At 45.7% G+C, this 17,873-nt stretch overlaps 1 protein-coding gene across 3 annotated transcripts in view; it reads right to left on the bottom strand.

Annotated features, from left to right (window-relative positions):
* FER1L6 (fer-1 like family member 6) overlaps window positions 1-17,873 on the bottom strand; it is a 175,765-nt gene that overhangs the window by 59,195 nt on the left and 98,697 nt on the right. For all 3 annotated transcript variants that reach the window (XM_070382444.1, XM_005891962.3, XM_070382443.1), the window contains exons 20-22: window positions 17,535-17,659; window positions 7,471-7,605; window positions 3,611-3,760 (exon numbers count right to left, since the gene is read on the bottom strand). In XM_070382444.1, coding sequence (XP_070238545.1) covers window positions 3,611-3,760; window positions 7,471-7,605; window positions 17,535-17,659 — 410 coding nt within the window. The remainder of the gene's footprint in view (window positions 1-3,610; window positions 3,761-7,470; window positions 7,606-17,534; window positions 17,660-17,873) is intronic.

The following is a 17,873-nucleotide window of genomic DNA, read 5'->3' as shown; positions in this document are numbered from 1 at the left end:
ACACGCAAGTTAAATGTGTGAAGTGATGGCTGTGTTCATTAACTTTATTGTGGTAATCATTCTGTAATACATACATATATCAAATTACCATATTGTCTACCTTAAAGCTCAACATTCAGAAAACTAAGATCATGGCATCCGGTCCCATCACTTCATGGGAAATAGATGGGGAAACAGTGGAAACAGTGTCAGACTTTATTTTTCTGGGCTCCAAAATCACTGCAGATGGTGATTGCAGCCATGAAATTAAAAGACGCTTACTCCTTGGAAGGAAAGTTATGACCAACCTAGATAGCATATTCAAAAGCAGAGACATTACTTTGCCAACAAAGGTTTGTCTAGTCAAGGCTATGGTTTTTCCTGTGGTCATGTATGGATGTGAGAGTTGGACTGTGAAGAAAGCTGAGAGCTGAAGAATTGATGCTTTTGAACTGTGGTGTTGGGGAAGACCATTGAAAGTCCCTTGGACTGCAAGAAGATCCAACCAGTCTATCCTAAATGAGATCAGTCCTGGGTGTTCATTGGTAGGACTGATTTTAAAGCTGCAACTCCAGTACTTTGGCCACCTGATGCAAAGAGCTGACTCATTTGAAAAGACCCTGATGCTAGGAAAGATTGCAGGCAGGAGGAGAAGGGGACAACAGAGGATGAGATGGTTGGATGGCATCACTGACTCAATGGACATGGGTTTGGGTGGACTCCGAGAGTTGGTAATAGACAGGGAGGCCTGGCGTGCTGCAGTTCATGGGGTCACAAAGAGTTGGACATGACTGAGCGACTGAACTGAACTGAACTACCTTAAACTTACACAAAGTTATATGTCAATTATATCTTAAAAGACCTGGGTGGGCGGTGGGGAGGGGAAGCAAAACTCCACCAATATCAATTCAATATTACTTAATACTTTACCCAATTTTGACCTAAAATCACTCATGGACAGCCTAAAATCACCTGGACCCTCACTTGAGGAAAGACTGGACCAGCTGGTTTTGAAGGTCACTCTTTCAGTGCTAAGAGTTCACGTTTCTATGCAGCACACATCTATCTGCTGAGAGCTGGTTCTATTTAACTTTCACCTGATTGGGCATCCTGGAATCCTAGAACTTAAGATTTGTAAGACAAAGATTTCACCAGTTCTCTTCTCCCCTCCTAGACTACAGTCGCCACAGAACTGAAGCCGATGCCTGGGTTTCTGCTACTCTGACCCTTTAAGAGCTCATCCTGCTTCAGTTCCCCTGACAGATAGATTGTTCTTTCTCTAAGGCAGCCATTCCAGCATTAAAAAGTTCATCCTTAAATGGAGCAAAAACCAGACCACAATCAAAGTCTGATTAGCTGTACTTCAGAGCTCATCTCTCGGAGAAGGCAATGGCACCCCACTCCAGTACTCTTGCCTGGAAAATCCCATGGACAGAGGAGCCTGGTGGGCTGCCATCTACAGGGTCGCACAGAGTCAGACACGACTGAAGCGACTTAGCAGCAGCAGCAGCAGCAGCAGCAGAGCTCATCTCTAATAGTCTTAAGCAACTCCCAAGCTACACATGTGGGCAGTTTGGATTTGAGTACAAGTGTATCTAACTCAGTAGCTGTTCCCTTCCTCTTATACTCTCCAGTCTCTCCAGCTCTTGGGGGAATTGGTATACATGAATTCTAGGCTCCAAGCTGCCATATCAAGTAAGCCATTGCCTTTCTATCCAGCTCAGTTTCTTCACCTGAAATAGATGGGACTAGACTAGGTCCGTCTAGTCAAAGCTATGGTTTTTCCAGTGGTCATGTATGGATGTGAGAGTTGGACTATAAGGAAAGCTGAGCGCCGAAGAATTGATGCTTTTGAACTGTGGTGTTGGAGAAGACTCTTGAGAGTCCCTTGGACTGCAAGGAGATCCAACCAGTCCATCCTAAAGGAAATCAGTCCTGAATATTCATTGGAAGGACTGATGCTGAAGCTGAATGTCTAATACTCGGCCACCTGTGATATGAAGAACTGACCCTTGGAAAAGACTCTGATGCTGGGAAGGATTGAAGGCGGGAGGATAAGGGGATGACAGAGGATAAGATGATTGGATGGCATCACTGACTCAATGAACATGAGTTTGAGTAAACTCTGGGAGCTGATGATGGGCAGGGGGGCCTGGTGTGCTGCAGTCCATGGGGCCGAAAAGAGTCGGACATGACTGAGTGACTGAACTGACTGAGATATCCTGCTTTAGTATTTCATGGTATAATACTACTACTAATAATAAGTAGCATTTGTTGCATGTTGATTTCATGCCAGGAACTTTAGGGAGATTAATTATCATCTCCAGTTTTGCAGGTTAAACAGAGAGAGACTAAGTGGCTAACCCAAGGTCGCACACTAGTAAGTGATGGGAACAAGATCCATACCCATGGGATCCACCTCTAACACCCTCCCTCTTACTCGCTTGCTGTGTCTTAGGATTGCTTGCTTCCTAGTTTCTGTACCAGGTGAGATTTTTCTAAAACTGGGATTTTTGGAAAACAGGCTTTCCTAGAGAGGATTGATCTGACCCAAAGGGCAGGTGCCCTCTGCCCCCAGTGAATGGGATGGTCAGGGAGAGAAACCTCTCTGATGCAGGCCCACCAGGTCATTTCTTCCCTCTGTCCCATTTGGTCCTTGATGATTCAACCAGACTCAGCTTCCCTCCTCAAGTATCCTGCCTTTGCTTTCTGAGAAGTTCTTCCTAGACGTATGTCCCTAAATTCCCCAAAGTCTTAGTAGGACAGATTAGGAACTCGAGGTCTTTGGGAAACTTTGTAATACAGTGTAAGGAGCAGAAGGTTTAAAGGTCTTAAGTTCAGCTCTCAGTTCAACCACCGACTAGCAGCCTGATGAGGGAAGTCAATCAATTACATTAATCCTCAGTTTACCATCCATAAAATGGGAATCATAATCCGTACCTCATCAGGATTGAGGGAGATTTCAGTGTGATGAGAGGGGATGTGAGGCAGCAACCACAACACGGGGCACGTGGGAGTGTCCACAAACGTTTTCTCCCTTCCCCTTTCATATCCTCTAATGGTTTGTATGGAGCATGCTATGCTATGCTATGCTAAGTCGCTTCAGTCGTGTCCAACTCTGTGTGACCCCATAGACGGCAGCCCATCAGGCTCCTCTGTCCCTGGGATTCTCCAGGCAAGAATACTGGAGTGGGTTGTCATTTCCTTCTCCAATGCATGAAAGAGAAAAGTGAAAGTGAAGTTGCTCAGTCGTGTCCACTCTTAGCGACCCCATGGACTGCAGCCTACCAGGCTCCTCCGTCCATGGGATTTTCCAGGCAAGAGTACTGGAGTGGGGTGCCATTGCCTTCTCCGTGTATGGAGCATAGCGCTGCTCAAGCTTTGCTGGCCAAATCCATAAGGACCTTTCATCCTGGGACTGTGACTTGCAGCACAGGGGCTCTGGGAATAGCTGGTCACCTGAGTTCTTAAATGGTATCTCCCAGGTCCCCAGAAGGAGCCATCTCCAGACACAGGACAGCGGTGAGGGACCAGGCACAGAGTGATGGATGTGCACCTCCTGTGAGGCTGCTTCTCTGGCCGGGTAGACTAGATGGACGGCTAGTGCAGCTGTCGCTTCCAGTCCACTTACCTGCAGGAGTTCAAATACAGCAAGGAGGTCCCCTCCAGAGAGGTTCCCACAAAAGATGGGGTGATAGCACAGCCTGGGGGGCTCGTAGTCCTGGTCAGCTAGTTTCACCACAGGAGCAGCCACAGTGGCACCCAAATATTCTGGCTTTCCCTAGGGCAGAAAAGATAAGAATTTTTGTTCCTTGTGGTCACCTACCTTGTGTCTCAGTGTGATTTTGTAATTAACCTTCACAAAACCATCAGCCTCATGTCTCCCTCCTACTACTGTCTACATGCCTCACTGTCTTCTTCTGCTAAGCCCCTCTAGTCCTTTTCCATAGGCTCGGGGAGCAATAGAATCTATCTGGGCTCCCAGGGAAAACTCTAAGGTCATCTCAGGGGCTTCCTGGCTGAAGACCACCTTAGGGGTTATCTCTTTTTTTCAGTGTATTGAGCTCAGTGGAATGAAGATAATCACCCCGGGTAGACTTGAAAGGGAAAAGGAAAATAAAGTGATAGCACACATTCTGAACGATCTCCAGGGCAGGGCACCACTGTGGCTGAGACACAAGTTTGGAGTCCAGGCAAGCATGAGTTGGAGACGCCAAATCTACTACTTTCTAGATCTCTGGTCTTGGACCATTTACTCAACCATTTTGATCCTCATGCTTAAAAAGGGGTTAAAAGTACATTGTTTTGAGAGCAAAAGTAGGGTACTGCGCATGTCCCCTGCACACAACATCACCTAAGGCGGGGCAAACCACCTAAGGACAGTGTTACCCTCTCCCCATATAAGGAACAAGTTTGCTCCTCCTTCTCAGGGAGCAAGTCAGCAAGGGAACCTGTCGATTCTCATTCCCCCACTGCTGCAGCAGGGGCCCCAGTAAAGCCTTGGGTGAATTTCTTTTTTAAAAAAAGGTACATTGTTTACAGGGCCATGATGATTAATGTAATAATGTATGTGCTTTGCACAACAGCTGGTAAACAGTAAGTGCTCAGTGGCAATCCACTCCAGTATTCTTGTCTGGAGAATCCCCATGGACAGAGGAGCCTGGTGGGGTACAGTCCATGGGGTCACAAAGAGCTGGACACGACTGAGTGACTAAGCACAGCACACGCATAGTAATATGATGGTGATTAAGATCAGCATGTTTAAGTAATAGAGCAATTCTGCCCAACTGTTCTTGGCAGTAAAAGAGTATTAGAATGGCTTTGTTTGTAAGTTTCTTGAAGAACTACTTGATGGTATATCTTCTGCCTTTTCCTAGTGCCTGCTCCCAGTTCTGGTTCCACCCCAAGCAGCCTGGGGCTGGAGCCTGGGGCTGCTTTGCTGTTTATCTCAAGAACAGCTGTGATGTAAGTCCCAGGCAGGCAGGCAGGATTACCTATTTTATTCACTGTTACGTCCTCTTGGCACAGGGCAGGCACTCATCCAAGCTCTTGTTGATCCAAGAGTAAAAGAGCTTTCACTTATCTGGATAAGTGACCTCCAAGTCCAAGGACAGGGCCCATACTCTCTTTGGCTGAGGCTGGGTTTTAACACCTGTGCTGCTTCATTGCCTTTGGACTCATGAACCAGCATTTGCATTCCCGGCTGTAAAAGGAAGCTTGGCGAGGGGGAAAACAAACAAACGAAGCTGCCTGCTGATATCCAGTGGCACCATCAGACCTGTTCCGGGGATGAGTGGAGTTAGGGCAGCTGGATATGAAATGAATGATCTGCTGCATAATTATTTTGTCCATAATCCTAGCTCAGAAAAATTAACTTAAAACGAGCCCTGGAAACAAAAGAGTAAACATAAACTGAAGCAACCTGCGTGCCAAATGTAAACTAATTTCTTACAGAGCCGGCAGACTTGAATGAGGGCACAGGCACCGTGTAACGAGAGAAAGCTAGAGACTGGAAGCTGGGTCCTGCAGAGTCAGAATCTAAAATTTGATCATCACCATGGGATTGTGATGGCGGCAGCCCACGGGTGTGAACAGAATCTTTTGCACATCAACACGTATCTCAAGGAAGAAAGTGCAAAAAAAAGTTCATATTTTCTTTCTCTCCTACATTTTCTTTTCCTTTAGATGTGAGAATGTAGGCTTTCTTTTCTGGACAGAGTTTGGCTTGGGGAGGGGCCCAGGAAGGCAATCAATGAATGGAGATCTAGAAGAGGGTCTGAAAAGCAAACAGACAAAGGGAAATCCACTGTAGTCCAGTGGGTGGGTCTCAGTTTTTAATGATGACTGATTGCTGTTGTGTATATTTGTGTGTGTGTGTGTGTGTGTGTGCGCGCGCGCGCGTGCTAAGTTGTGGCCAACTCTTTGCAACCCCATGGGCTGTAACCCGCCAGACTCCTCTCTTTGCCCATGGAAATTTTCCAGGCAAGAATACTGGAGTGGGTTGCCGTTTCCTCCTCCAGGGGAGCCTCCCGCTCCAGGGGAGCCTCCCGCCCCAGGGGAGCCTCCCGCCCCAGGGATTGAACCTGCACTTCCTGTGTCTCCTGCATTGCAGGCAGACTCTTTACTGATGAGCTACCTGGGCAGCCCTTGATTGTTGTTATTGGTTGTCAAATAAAAATACTTAAGATTGGAATCATATTGTTATGGACTCTATTAAAAAGGTGTTTATTTTGTGACCTTCTTTACAGAAAGTCTATATTCTAGGCACAGCAGTAGAACACACATCTACTGGAGTAGGTTGCCGTACCCTCCTCCAGGGGATCTTCCTGACCTAGGGATTGAACCCACGTCTCCTGAGGCTCCTGCATTGTAGGAGGATTCTTTACCACTGACCCACTGGGGGAGCCCATAAATATACCACTTAGCCCAAATTTACAGATGGGGGAATGGAGTCCAGAGAGTGACAAGGAGAAGCTGAATATGTATGTCTAAAGGGAGACAGTCACAATGGCCACTCCACTTGTGCAGGGAAAAGTGGACACAGGAGGCTAAATTCAAGTTCTGGCTGTGCCTCCAGCCAGCTGTGACCTTGAACAAGGCATTTGACCTTTCTGGGCTTCTGTTTCCTCTTCTCCAAAGCCAGAAGGGGCTTCATGCTCTCCAGTTCTCCCATCCAAATTTCCTCCTGACCTTGGCTGAAGGTCGGAGCTGCCAGGCTGCTCTGAGGAGGTGAGGAGGCTTTAGGAAGTTTTCTTACAACAACTCTTGTACTTAGTATTATTTGTGCTTCTACAATCTCCAAAGGAGGTAAAGACATTAAAGAAAACATTAAAACAAGCCTTTGCCTTTCCCTTTAGACTTCTTAGTTTAAAAAAGAAAAAGATTTGTTTCAGTGATTAAAAAAAAAATCCTCCAGTAAGCTTTAGAATTGGCCCAGCATTTCAGAACACAGACATCTTTGGAGAGGAAGCAGTCTGGCTAACATCATAACAGAAATGAGATGGAGATAAATGCATTGTTTCAGGGCTTGGAAGCAACAACCAAAATAAGAAGATCCAGTTACAAGACTGAATCGGTGACAATACATCCATTTGCTTCCAGCCAGGGAGATCAGTAAAGACCTTCTGTTTTCAAAAGGCATGGACTTTTTTTACTAGCAGCAATAGAATATAGAGCCCGCTGGGGACTGGGGACAACTATGGGTGGCCTTAATAATTATATTCCTAAAGAAGTGAATGTTGATTGAACTTTTGTGAATCAGATCCTATTTTAATTGCAATCTAAAGGGTAATCTAAGCAAAAAAAAAAAAAAAAAACAACCCATTAGTAAAACAAATGATCTTCACTGATTTCCCTAGTTCTGTAAAATCAGCGTTTTTCCCAGGTGAGAACTGCGTCCAGGCACCGTCCCAGGCTGGATAAAGAAAGGAAGGTGGCTGAAAACAGAGTGTTTTTGGTGAAGCCCGGTCAGCGCAGCCCTGAGACACTCACCACCGCGTCACTGTCATACAGCTCCACCACCACTAAGGGTGGGGATTCTGCCAGCTCCTTCTGGTCTCCATGCAGCACCAGGTCATTGAACAGGAGCATCTGGTTCCAGGTGGGGGAGAGGGTCTCAGGAATGACCTGTAAGGTGGGGCCAAGAGAAAAGCCAACACTCACTCGATCAAGTTGGAGGGGGCTCTGGGAAGGGTAAAGAGGACACATCCTTAACATCATTGCTCACTTGATCAACATTCAAGCAACAAAGGAAATTAATATACTACTAAGTACCGGATGCTAGGCATGCAGACTCCCTGCCCTGGAGGAGCTTACCTAAGTTTCATGAGTAGTACCCCACCTGATTGCCACCCTATTTACAAACACGAGTGTAAAAGTGAAAGTCACTCAGTTGTGTCTGACTCTTTTGTGACCCCATGGACTGGAGCCCGCCAGGCTCCTCTGTCCTTGGAATTCTCCAGGCAAGAATACTGGAGTGGGTTGCCATTTCCTTCTCCAGGGCATCTTCTCTACCCAGGGATTGAACCTGGGTCCCTGCTTTGGAGGAGGACTCTTTACCATCTGAGCCACCAGGGAAGGCATTTGCAAGCATAATTCCAGCTTAATCCTCGCAGTGGTGCTTCCATCATGACACCAGCTACCCTTCACTGAGCACGTACTGTGTGTTGGTTGCGGTGCGTCACATACACTGTCTCGCTCAAACTTCCCAACAATTCTGGGAGGTGGAAGCATAAGCCAATGCTCACTTGTCCAGAGTGAGCACGTGGCAGAACCAGGATTTAACCTGGATCCTTTGGCCCAAACTGCTAACTTCATCCATCCTCACCAAGTAGATGCTAATATTATCTCCATTTGGTTGTTCTTGTTGTGCTGTCATGTCCAACTCTTTGTAACCCCATGTCCACCAGGCTCCTCTGTCCATGGAATTTTCCAAGCAATACAGAAGTGGGTTGCCATTTCCTCCTGCAGGGCATCTTCCCAACTCAGGGATCTCTTGCATCTCCTGCATTGGCAGGCAGATACTTTTACCTGGGAAGCCCAGTGAAAGGCTAAACTGAGGATGAGGGAGATTTAGTGATTCTTCATTTGTTAACAAATAAAATTGTGTCATCAAATACTCAAAAGAAGATTCTCAAGTTAATATTCCTGTGGAATTCTACTGCTGTTGGCTACTTAATCTGACTGTATTGAACTGACTAGGGTCTTCAAAATAATCCTTACCATTTTGCATGACATCATTCTTTCCTCCATAGCAAATTGTGACAGTGGAAATTAGCTGCACACATTATGCAGATGGGAAACCAAAGGACAACCAAACTACATAATTTGTCCAGAACCATGAATGTCTCACCAGAAGTGGCTCAGCGCTCCCTGCCAGGCCATTCAAGCAGTACCTTTAGAAGCTAAGGTGTGATGGACTTGCATCCTCTATTTTACTGGATGTTTGGAAACATGCCATTTTTACAGAGCTAGAAGCTAGGCCTGCTTGCAGGATGGGTGGACTTTGCAACTAGGCAAAAACTGTTGCATTCATACGTGAGTACTGGAAACAGGCCACAGTCACAGCCTCCCAGACAGTGCAGGCAAATGGACGATTTCACAGCATAATGCAGACCACACAGCAGCTGCTGGATCCTGAGGAAATTTCCACTGCGCACCACTCTCTCTAGGAGGGATTAGAGAGAGCCTCTGGCCTGAACTAACTAACTGCTTAGGCTCCAAGGTCCAAATAAAACTGTCATCTCAGAGTTTTACATCAAGAGCCATTTCAAGTCACGGCCTTAAATCATTTGCACTGTGATCACGAAATAATATTTTTATTGCTTTTTATGTGAGCCATAAAAATATCGCACATTCCACAACTTCCTTCCTTGCTTTTTTGCCTTTGGAGTATTTTATGCCTCTCACACAGTGAGGTTTTGAACATTATGTTCCAGAGAAAATCTTAATTCTTTGGACAGGAAAAGAATGGCTTCCACCAACTCACGAACAGAAGTTACAGCGTTGCAATGCTAAGTTCCCCTGTGAAGGTGACTGACATCACAATAAACATGTGTTTTCAGGTTGCTTTTGAAAATAAAAATGTGATCATTTTTGCAGGCTGCCCCCAAGAGTGTAATACCAAAGCAATTTATAATTCTCACAGCATCTTTCCTACAGAAATGTTCTGATGGCTTCCTTGGCACTTGGGGCTATAATTGCTGCTTGGTAAGATTCCAGAGGCTAGCATTCAATCTTTCGTTCATTATATATCTATTCCTTCAAAGTGCTGGCACAGTGTCCAGTATCACATGGCATCCTGTGCTGAGCGGGTGTTTGATAGCTACTTGCATGAAGTAATGAGTGGGTATTGGCTTGTCCCATGAGTGAAAGCACATGTGGCCACCTTTGAGAGGTACTGAAAGGCTCACCCGAGCAAAAGTACATTCTCCCACTTTGTAACCGGGAAGGGTTAAATTTAAATTTACACTGGATCTGCTTCTTTGACTTTAACCCTTTTTTGTTATTATAAACATACACAATGGCTTGCTTCAGGGACGTAACCTGAGCCCTGCACCTGGCAAGGACTCTAAGGTAATGAAACTAACACACCCCCTATCTGAGACTTGCCATTCTAGGGGATATTTGCAAGGACTGAATAGTCTTTTTACTTTGTTTCCTCGCCTCTCCCCATCTCTGATCCATAAAAGCACCTGGCAACCAGGCCCTGACAAGATGGTTATTTTGAGGTGATAGCTGCCATCTTCTCATCAGCTGGCTCATCGATTAAAGTCTCTTCCATTCCTCAACCCCTCGTCTCTAGGATTCACTGGCCTGTCATGCAGCGAGCAGAGCCAGCTTGGATTCCATAACAACTTCTTTGCCAAGGTGAGCACAACTCACCTCACTTTCTCAGAGCTTCCTTCAGAGGTTATGCTTGTAAAAACTGGTTCAATGACATTGCTGGAGAGATTCAATAACACTGAAGTTTAACGCAGAAGGAGAAGGGGACAACAGAGGATGAGATGGTTGGATGGCATCACTGACTCGATGGACATGAGTCTGAGCAAGCTCTGGGAGCTGGCGATGGACAGGGAAGCCTGGCGTGCTGCAGTCCACGGGGTCGCAAAGAGTCGGACATGACTAAGCAACTGAACTGAACTGAAGTTTAACTCTTTGAAGAAGGAGTGAGATGGCATGGATGGCGTGTGGCTTTAGTCTCAGAGATACCCCTGGAATACAGCCCTGGTTTCACCATCCCCTATGTCCTACTTGACCAGGTGATTCAGCCCCTCTGAACCTTAGTCTTACTCACTTCAATGGAGTTAGTACCTACCTTGTAGAATTGTTATGACCATGGTTTAAGATAAAGCATATTAAGTGTCTGGCATACAGTAGGTACTCAATAAGTGCTTACTGCCCACCCTAATCAACCCCAGCCACACACATTTATAAATGAGTGAACATTTATTGACTACCTACTGCATGCCAGTCTTGGTCACTGGGTAACTCGTGTCTTAATAAGAGAACACCTGTTCCTCAGGACTCAGCATCCACCTGTTTGAAATCTCAGCTTCCACGCTCCCCACCTGCTAAGATCCCTGTCCTTCTCCTCGAAGCTCCATCTTAGCCACACAGTCTCCCTCCCCTTCTATCCCCAAAGTCTTTCTCTTTGGGAGCTGTCTCTCATTCCCTTTACTCTATCACCACAAGATTTCCAAGTTCCACATCCTTGGTGGTGTCTGGAATAGCTGGATTTCCAGTCTGAATTATTTTGTACCATTAAGTCACATATAAGGGGCTTCCCATGTGGCGCAGTGGTAAAAAATCAGCCTCCCATTGCAGGAGATGTAAGAGATGTGAGTTTGATCCCTGGGTTGGGAAGGTCACTTATAAAGGACTTGCTGCAGAACCCACCCTTCAGAGTCAGTTTTCCTTGAGCAACACATTCAGACACGTGCTTATAGGTGAATGGTGGACCAGCTCAGCTATGACTGTAGAGCCCCCAGCTCAGCCTTCTCCACCTTGAAGAATGCATGAGCTGGGCATGTCACACAAAGACTAGTCCCACGGAGGCAGCACACACTGCAACAGGAGAGGGAATCTAGAACCCTTTCTTTTTTTTTTTTTTTTAGTTTTCTTTTTTAAAAATATGAATTTATTTATTTTAATTGGAGGCTAATTACTTTACAATATTGGATTGGTTTTGCCATACATTGACATGAATCCGCCACAGGTGTACAGATGTTCCCCATCCTGAACCTGCCTCCCACCTCCCTCCCCATACCCGTACCCCATATCATCCCTCTGGGTCATCCCAGTGCACCAGCCCCAGGCATCTTGTCTCATGCATAGAACCTGGACTGGCGATTCATTTCACATATGATATTATATATGTTTCAATGCCATTCTCCCAAATCATCCCACCCTTGCCCTCTCCCACAGAGTCCAAAAGAGTGTTCTATACATCTCTGTCTCTTTCGCTGTCTCTCATACAGGGTTATCATTATCATCTTTTTAAATTCCATATATATGTTATTATACTGTATTGGTCCAAAATGGAAGCAGAGTGGTTAAGCAAAATGACTTTGGAATTAGACCAACATGGGTATCCATCCTAGCTCCACAGGTGTTAGTCACTCAGTCGTGTCCAACTCTTTGCAATCCCATGGACTGTAGCCCACCAGGCTCCTTTGTCCATGGGATTCTCCAGGTAAGAATACTGGAGTGGGTTGCCATGCCCTTCTCCAGGAGATCTTACCAACCCAGGGATCAAACCCAGGTCTACCGCATTTCGGGCACACACTTTACCGTCTGAACCACCTGGGAAGGCAACATGAAAGCTGCTCAGTTGTGTCCGACTCTTTGTGACCCCATGGGCTACCTAGACCCAGGGATCAAACCCAGGTCTCCCGCATTGCAGGCAAATTCTTTACCAGTTGAGCTCCCAGCATAATTTGGCTCTACCACCTTCTATTAATAATTAAAGCGTCTCCAAGCCTTACCTTCCCCATCTGCAGACTGAGGACACTAGTTCAGTTAGTCAGTCAGTTCAGTCGCTCAGTCGTGTCCGACTCTTTGCAATCCCATGAATTGCAGCACGCCAGGCCTCCCTGTCCATCACCAACTCCCAGAGTTCACTCAAACGTCCATCGAGTCTGTGATGCCATCCGGCCATCTCATCCTCTGTTGTCCCCTTTTCCTCTTGCTCCCAATCCCTCCCAGCATCAGAGTCTTTTCCAATGAGTCAACTCTTCGCATGAGGTGGCCAAAGTACTGGAGTTTCAGCTTTAGCATCATTCCTTCCAAAGAACACCCAGGACTGATCTCCTTTAGAATGTACTGGTTGGATCTCCTTGCAGTCCAAGGGACTCTCAAGAGTCTTCTCCAACACCACAGTTCAAAAGCATCAAATCTCTGGTGCTCAGATTTCTTCACAGTCCAACTCTCACATCCATACATGACCACAGGAAAAACCATAGTCTTGACTAGACAGACCTTTGTTGGCAAAGTAATGTCTCTGCTTTTGAATATGCTATCTAGGTTGGTCATAACTTTCCTTCTAAGGAGTAAGCATCTTTTAATTTCATGGCTGCAATCACCATTTGCAGTGATTTTGGAGCCCCAAAAAATAAAGTCTGACACTGTTTCCACTGTTTCCCCATCATGAAGTGATGGGACCAGATGCCATGATCTTCGTTTTCTGAATGTTGAGCTTTAAGTCAACTTTTCCACTCTCCTCCTTTACTCTCATCAAGAGGCTTTTTAGTTCCTCTTCACTTTCTGCCATAAGGGTGGTGTCATCTACATATCTGAGGCTATTGATATTTCTCCCAGCAATCTTGATTCCAGCTTGTGCTTCTTCCAGCCCAGTGTTTCTCATGATGTACTCTGCATAGAAGTTAAATAAACAGGGTAACAATATACAGCCTTGACATACTCCTTTTCCTATTCGGAACCAGTCTGTTATTCCATGTCCAGTTCTAACTGTTGCTTCCTGACCTGCATAACAGTTTCTCAAGAGGCAGGTCAGGTGGTCTGGTATTCCCATGTCTTTCAGAATTTTCCACAGTTTATTGTGATCCACACAGTCAAAGGCTTTGACATAGTCAATAAAGCAGAAATAGATGTTTTTCTGGAACTCTCTTGCTTTTTCCATGATCCAGCGGATGTTGGCAATTTGATATCTGGTTCCTCTGCCTTTTCTAAAACCAGCTTGAACATCTGGAAGTTCATGGTTCACATATTGCTGAAGCCTGGCTTAGAGAATTTTGAGCATTACTTTACTAGCATGTGAGATGAGTGCAATTGTGTGGTAGTTTGAGCATTCTTTGGCATTGCCTTTCTTTGGGATTGGAATGAAAACTGACCTTTTCCAGTCCTGTGGCCACTGCTGAGTTTTCCAAATTTGCTGGCATATTGAGTGCAGCATGTTCACAGCATCATCTTTCAGGATTTGAAATAGCTCCACTGGAATTCCATCACCTCCACTAGCTTTGTTCGTAGTGATGCTTTCTAAGACCCACTTGACTTCACATTCCTGGATGTCTGGCTCTAGGTGAGTGATCATACCATCGTGATTATCTGGATCATGAAGATCTTTTTTGTACAGTTCTTCTGTGTATTCTTGCCACCTCTTCTTAACATCTTCTGCTTCTGTTAGGTCCATACCATTTCTGTCCTTTATCGAGCCCATCTTTGCATGAAATGTTCCCTTGGTATCTCTAATTTTTTTCAAGAGATCTCTAGTCTTTCCCATTCTGTTGTTTTCCTCTATTTCTTTGCATCGATCGCTGAGGAAGGCTTTCTTATCTCTTCTTGCTATTCTTTGGAACTCTGCATTCAGATGCTTATATCTTTCCTTTTCTCCTTTGCTTTTCGCTTCTCTTCTTTTCAGAGCTGTTTGTAAGACCTCCCCAGACAGCCATTTTGCTTTTTTGCATTTCTTTTCCATGGAGATGGTCTTGATCCCTGTCTCCTGTACAATGTCACGAACCTCCATCCATAGTTCATCAGGCACTCTATCTATCAGATCTAGTCCCTTAAATCTATTTCTCACTTCCACTGTATAATCATAAGGGATTTGATTTAGGTCATACCTGAATGGTCTAGTGGTTTTCCCTACTTTCTTCAATTTAAGTCTGAATTTGGCAATAAGGAGTTCATGATCTGAGCCACAGTCAGCTCCTGGTCTTCTTTTTGCTGACTATATAGAGCTTCTCCATCTTTGGCTGCAAAGAATATAATCAATCTGATTTTGGTGTTGACCATCTGGTGAGGTCCATGTGTAGAGTCTTCTCTTGTGTTGTTGGAAGAGGGTGTTTGCTATGACCAGTGCGTTCTCTTGGCAAAACTCTATTAGCCTTTGCCCTGCTTCATTCCGTATTCTAAGGCCAAATTTGCCTGTTACTCCAGGTGTTTCTTGACTTCCTACTTTTGCATTCCAGTCCCCTGTAATGAAAGGGACATCTTTTTGGGGTGTTAGTTCTAAACGGTCTTCATAGAATCATTCTACTTCAGCTTCTTCAGCGTTACTGCTGGGGCATAGGCTTGGATTACTGTGATATTGAATGGTTTGCCTTGGAAACGAACAGAGATCATTCTGTTTATCCTAAACCTTTGGGCTGCAGTTAGATATAGACAAAAATGCATATAAAAAGCTTAGCATTGTGTTTGGCACAGATGTAGTTTTCAATAAATGACAGCTAATATTATTATTAATAAAAATTAGGTACTTGGTTCAAAAGTATGAAGTATCCAGGATTCAACAGAACTTGTTTCCCTTTCAAATGATTATTTGATAAACAAATGTCATCTGTCCCTTTGGGAAAAGAAGTGAAAGTGTTAGTGACTCAGTCATATCCAACTCTTTGTGACCCCATGGACTGTAGCCTGCCAGGCTCCTCTGTCCATGGGGATTCTCAGGCAAGAATACTGGAGTGGGTAGACACTTCCTACCCCAGGGGATCTTCCTGACCCAGGATTTGAACCTGTGTCTCCTGCATTGCAGGCAGATTCTTTACTATCTGAGCCACCAGGGAAGCTTTTTGAGATGTGAGTCTAAATCAAATGAAGAAACCATACAGAGATGAAAGATAGAAGGAGAATTACACATCAGCTGAGGGAACTCACTCAAACTCCCTGTCCCTCCTCCACCCTCCAGCCCTGAGATCACCTCTGAGGACCTGGAACTCCAAGCTGTGCAGGCAGAGAAGGCTTCCAGGGGTCCCCCTTTTGAGAGTCTCCCTTGCTTCTGGTGGCAAGCCTCAATGGCAATATTAACAATCAGTTACCCAGGAGCTGTTATAAGCAAGACACTGTCCTGGGTGATGCATCCTCTTGGAGGCAGATACAATACCACCATCCCTATTTTACAGAAGCAAATACAGAAATGAATAAACTGAGGACAAAGAGGATTTTGCTTAAGGTCACACAGCTCATAAATGGAAGGGCTCAGGCTTGAACCCAGGCACTAGGGCTCTCAGTTCAGTTGCTTGGTCGTGTCTGACTCTTTGTGACCCCATGGACTGCAGTATGTATGTCAGGCTTCCCGTCCATCACCAACTCCTGGAGCTTGCTCAAACTCATGTCCATTGAGTCAGTGATGCCATCCAACCATCTCATCCTCTGTTGTCCCCTTCTCCTGCTTTTAATCAAGGGCTCTAGATTCTATACTCCTAATTGCTATACTATGTAATGCCTCTCAAAACACAGGGAAGAGAAAGGAGTCTGAAATCTTCAGGTTTTCATGATTATTCGCTAAATGAGGATGAAGTCACCTTCCTTCTGAGGTCTCTCCTGACTTTCCTCCCAGGCAGAGCCAACCCTTCTCTCCATGTGGCTCTTGGGGTCCAGTACGATGGGGTTTAGCATAGTGCAGCCAGCTCATCTGCCAAAGAACTGCCCAGCCCCACCCAGATCCTACACTGTGCAAGCTCAGAGTCTGGTGCCCCAGCTCCTCTGAGCCCAGCCTAGGAGCTGGCACAGAGCAAGCACTCCTCACTCCTCCTGAGCTGGTGAAATGGACAAGATGCGCTGGTGAAATGGACAAGATGCTAGTTCAGAGGATGATCTCAATCTGTGCTGTAAATCAAAACAGTCTCCCAGGTTACGGCCTCAATTTGGAGAGAAATGTCAGCCCTCTTAATATAAGCCAAGGGAATGGCCACTACTTATCAATCTCTTTGTACACTTAACTTTTTGATTCTTCTCAACAATCCTATTTTAAGAGGATAAATGGAGGTTTAGTGAATAAAGGCAGCTGGAGAGTAGATGAAATAGAATGTAAGCTCAGGGCTCTCTGTGTCCTAATTCTGTCTTAACTCCCAGAGTTAGGCAAAGCCTTTACTGAGCTCCCCTCCGTCAAAACACTGAATCCTCAGAGAACAGAGTAAACCCTTACAGAACACGATTTCACAAGAAAGGCAGCCCGTTGGGCATGTGCTGATTAGGGCCTCTTTTCACATGTCAGTGCTCAGCGCACAGGAAAGGAGGAAACCAGAGGAAACAGGCATAGATCCATCTCCTTGAATCCTCATAGCATACATCAGCAAGCAGTATTTTCTAGAGACACTGAATTGCAGAGGGGTTAAAAGTGTGCTAAGACCCCCAGCTGGAAATACAGAGTCTAGGGCTTCCTGACAACAAAGCAGGAAAGCTTTCCTCCCCACCGAGACCCCTCAGTAGAAACTACAGCACAAGCCTCATGCTGATTGTGCTGTTTTCTCGTTCATTCGTTTTCCCACTGTGATGGGCATTGTGCCCATCACTGAAGGAGGAGCTGAGGATGCCAGCTTCCATCCCTCCTCATCCCTCCTTCCTTCCCCAATCTGCCTTTGCTTTGGGTACTTGACCTCTTGGCTTCAGGACAGCAGATCATATAGGATCAGTAGACCTTCTCCACATCTGTCCTTCCTTGCATCCATGTTTTTGGGTCTAAAATACCTACACATCTAGAGACACAAGTATTTGCAATGTGCCCTGTTTTTTTTTTTTTTCCTCCCTTTTCTTTCCTGGGGCCTGCTGTGGCTCAGCAGTGGGCTGCAAGGAGAAAGCAGGTGGGCTTCCCTGGTTACCTTTGTGGTCTGGCAGTGGGAAAGGAACGTGACCTTAGCAAAAGGGTCTGACAGTCCATTGCTATCGGCTGCGATGAGGCCCCGGGCTTGGTACACGTGAGCTCTCAGCTGAAAGACGTGACGATCTGTGGACAAATAATGGGAAGGGGTGTGTATTAGCGGGCTTCTTAGGAATGGTGAGTGTGAGTGGGTGGGTGCCTGTGTGTGCTGTGTGTCTGTGGGTGCATCCAGAGACAGATGAGGGAGACCACGAGCACTGACAGCCGCTGAGACCAAAATGGTCACAGGGCAGATGGGGGAAGAGGTCGTGGTCATGGGTACTTTGGCGACGGGCATTCT

Source organism: Bos mutus, chromosome 14 (assembly GCF_027580195.1).
Source record: "Bos mutus isolate GX-2022 chromosome 14, NWIPB_WYAK_1.1, whole genome shotgun sequence".
NCBI lineage: Eukaryota > Metazoa > Chordata > Mammalia > Artiodactyla > Bovidae > Bos > Bos mutus.
This window is presented reverse-complemented; position numbering and strand designations above follow the sequence as displayed.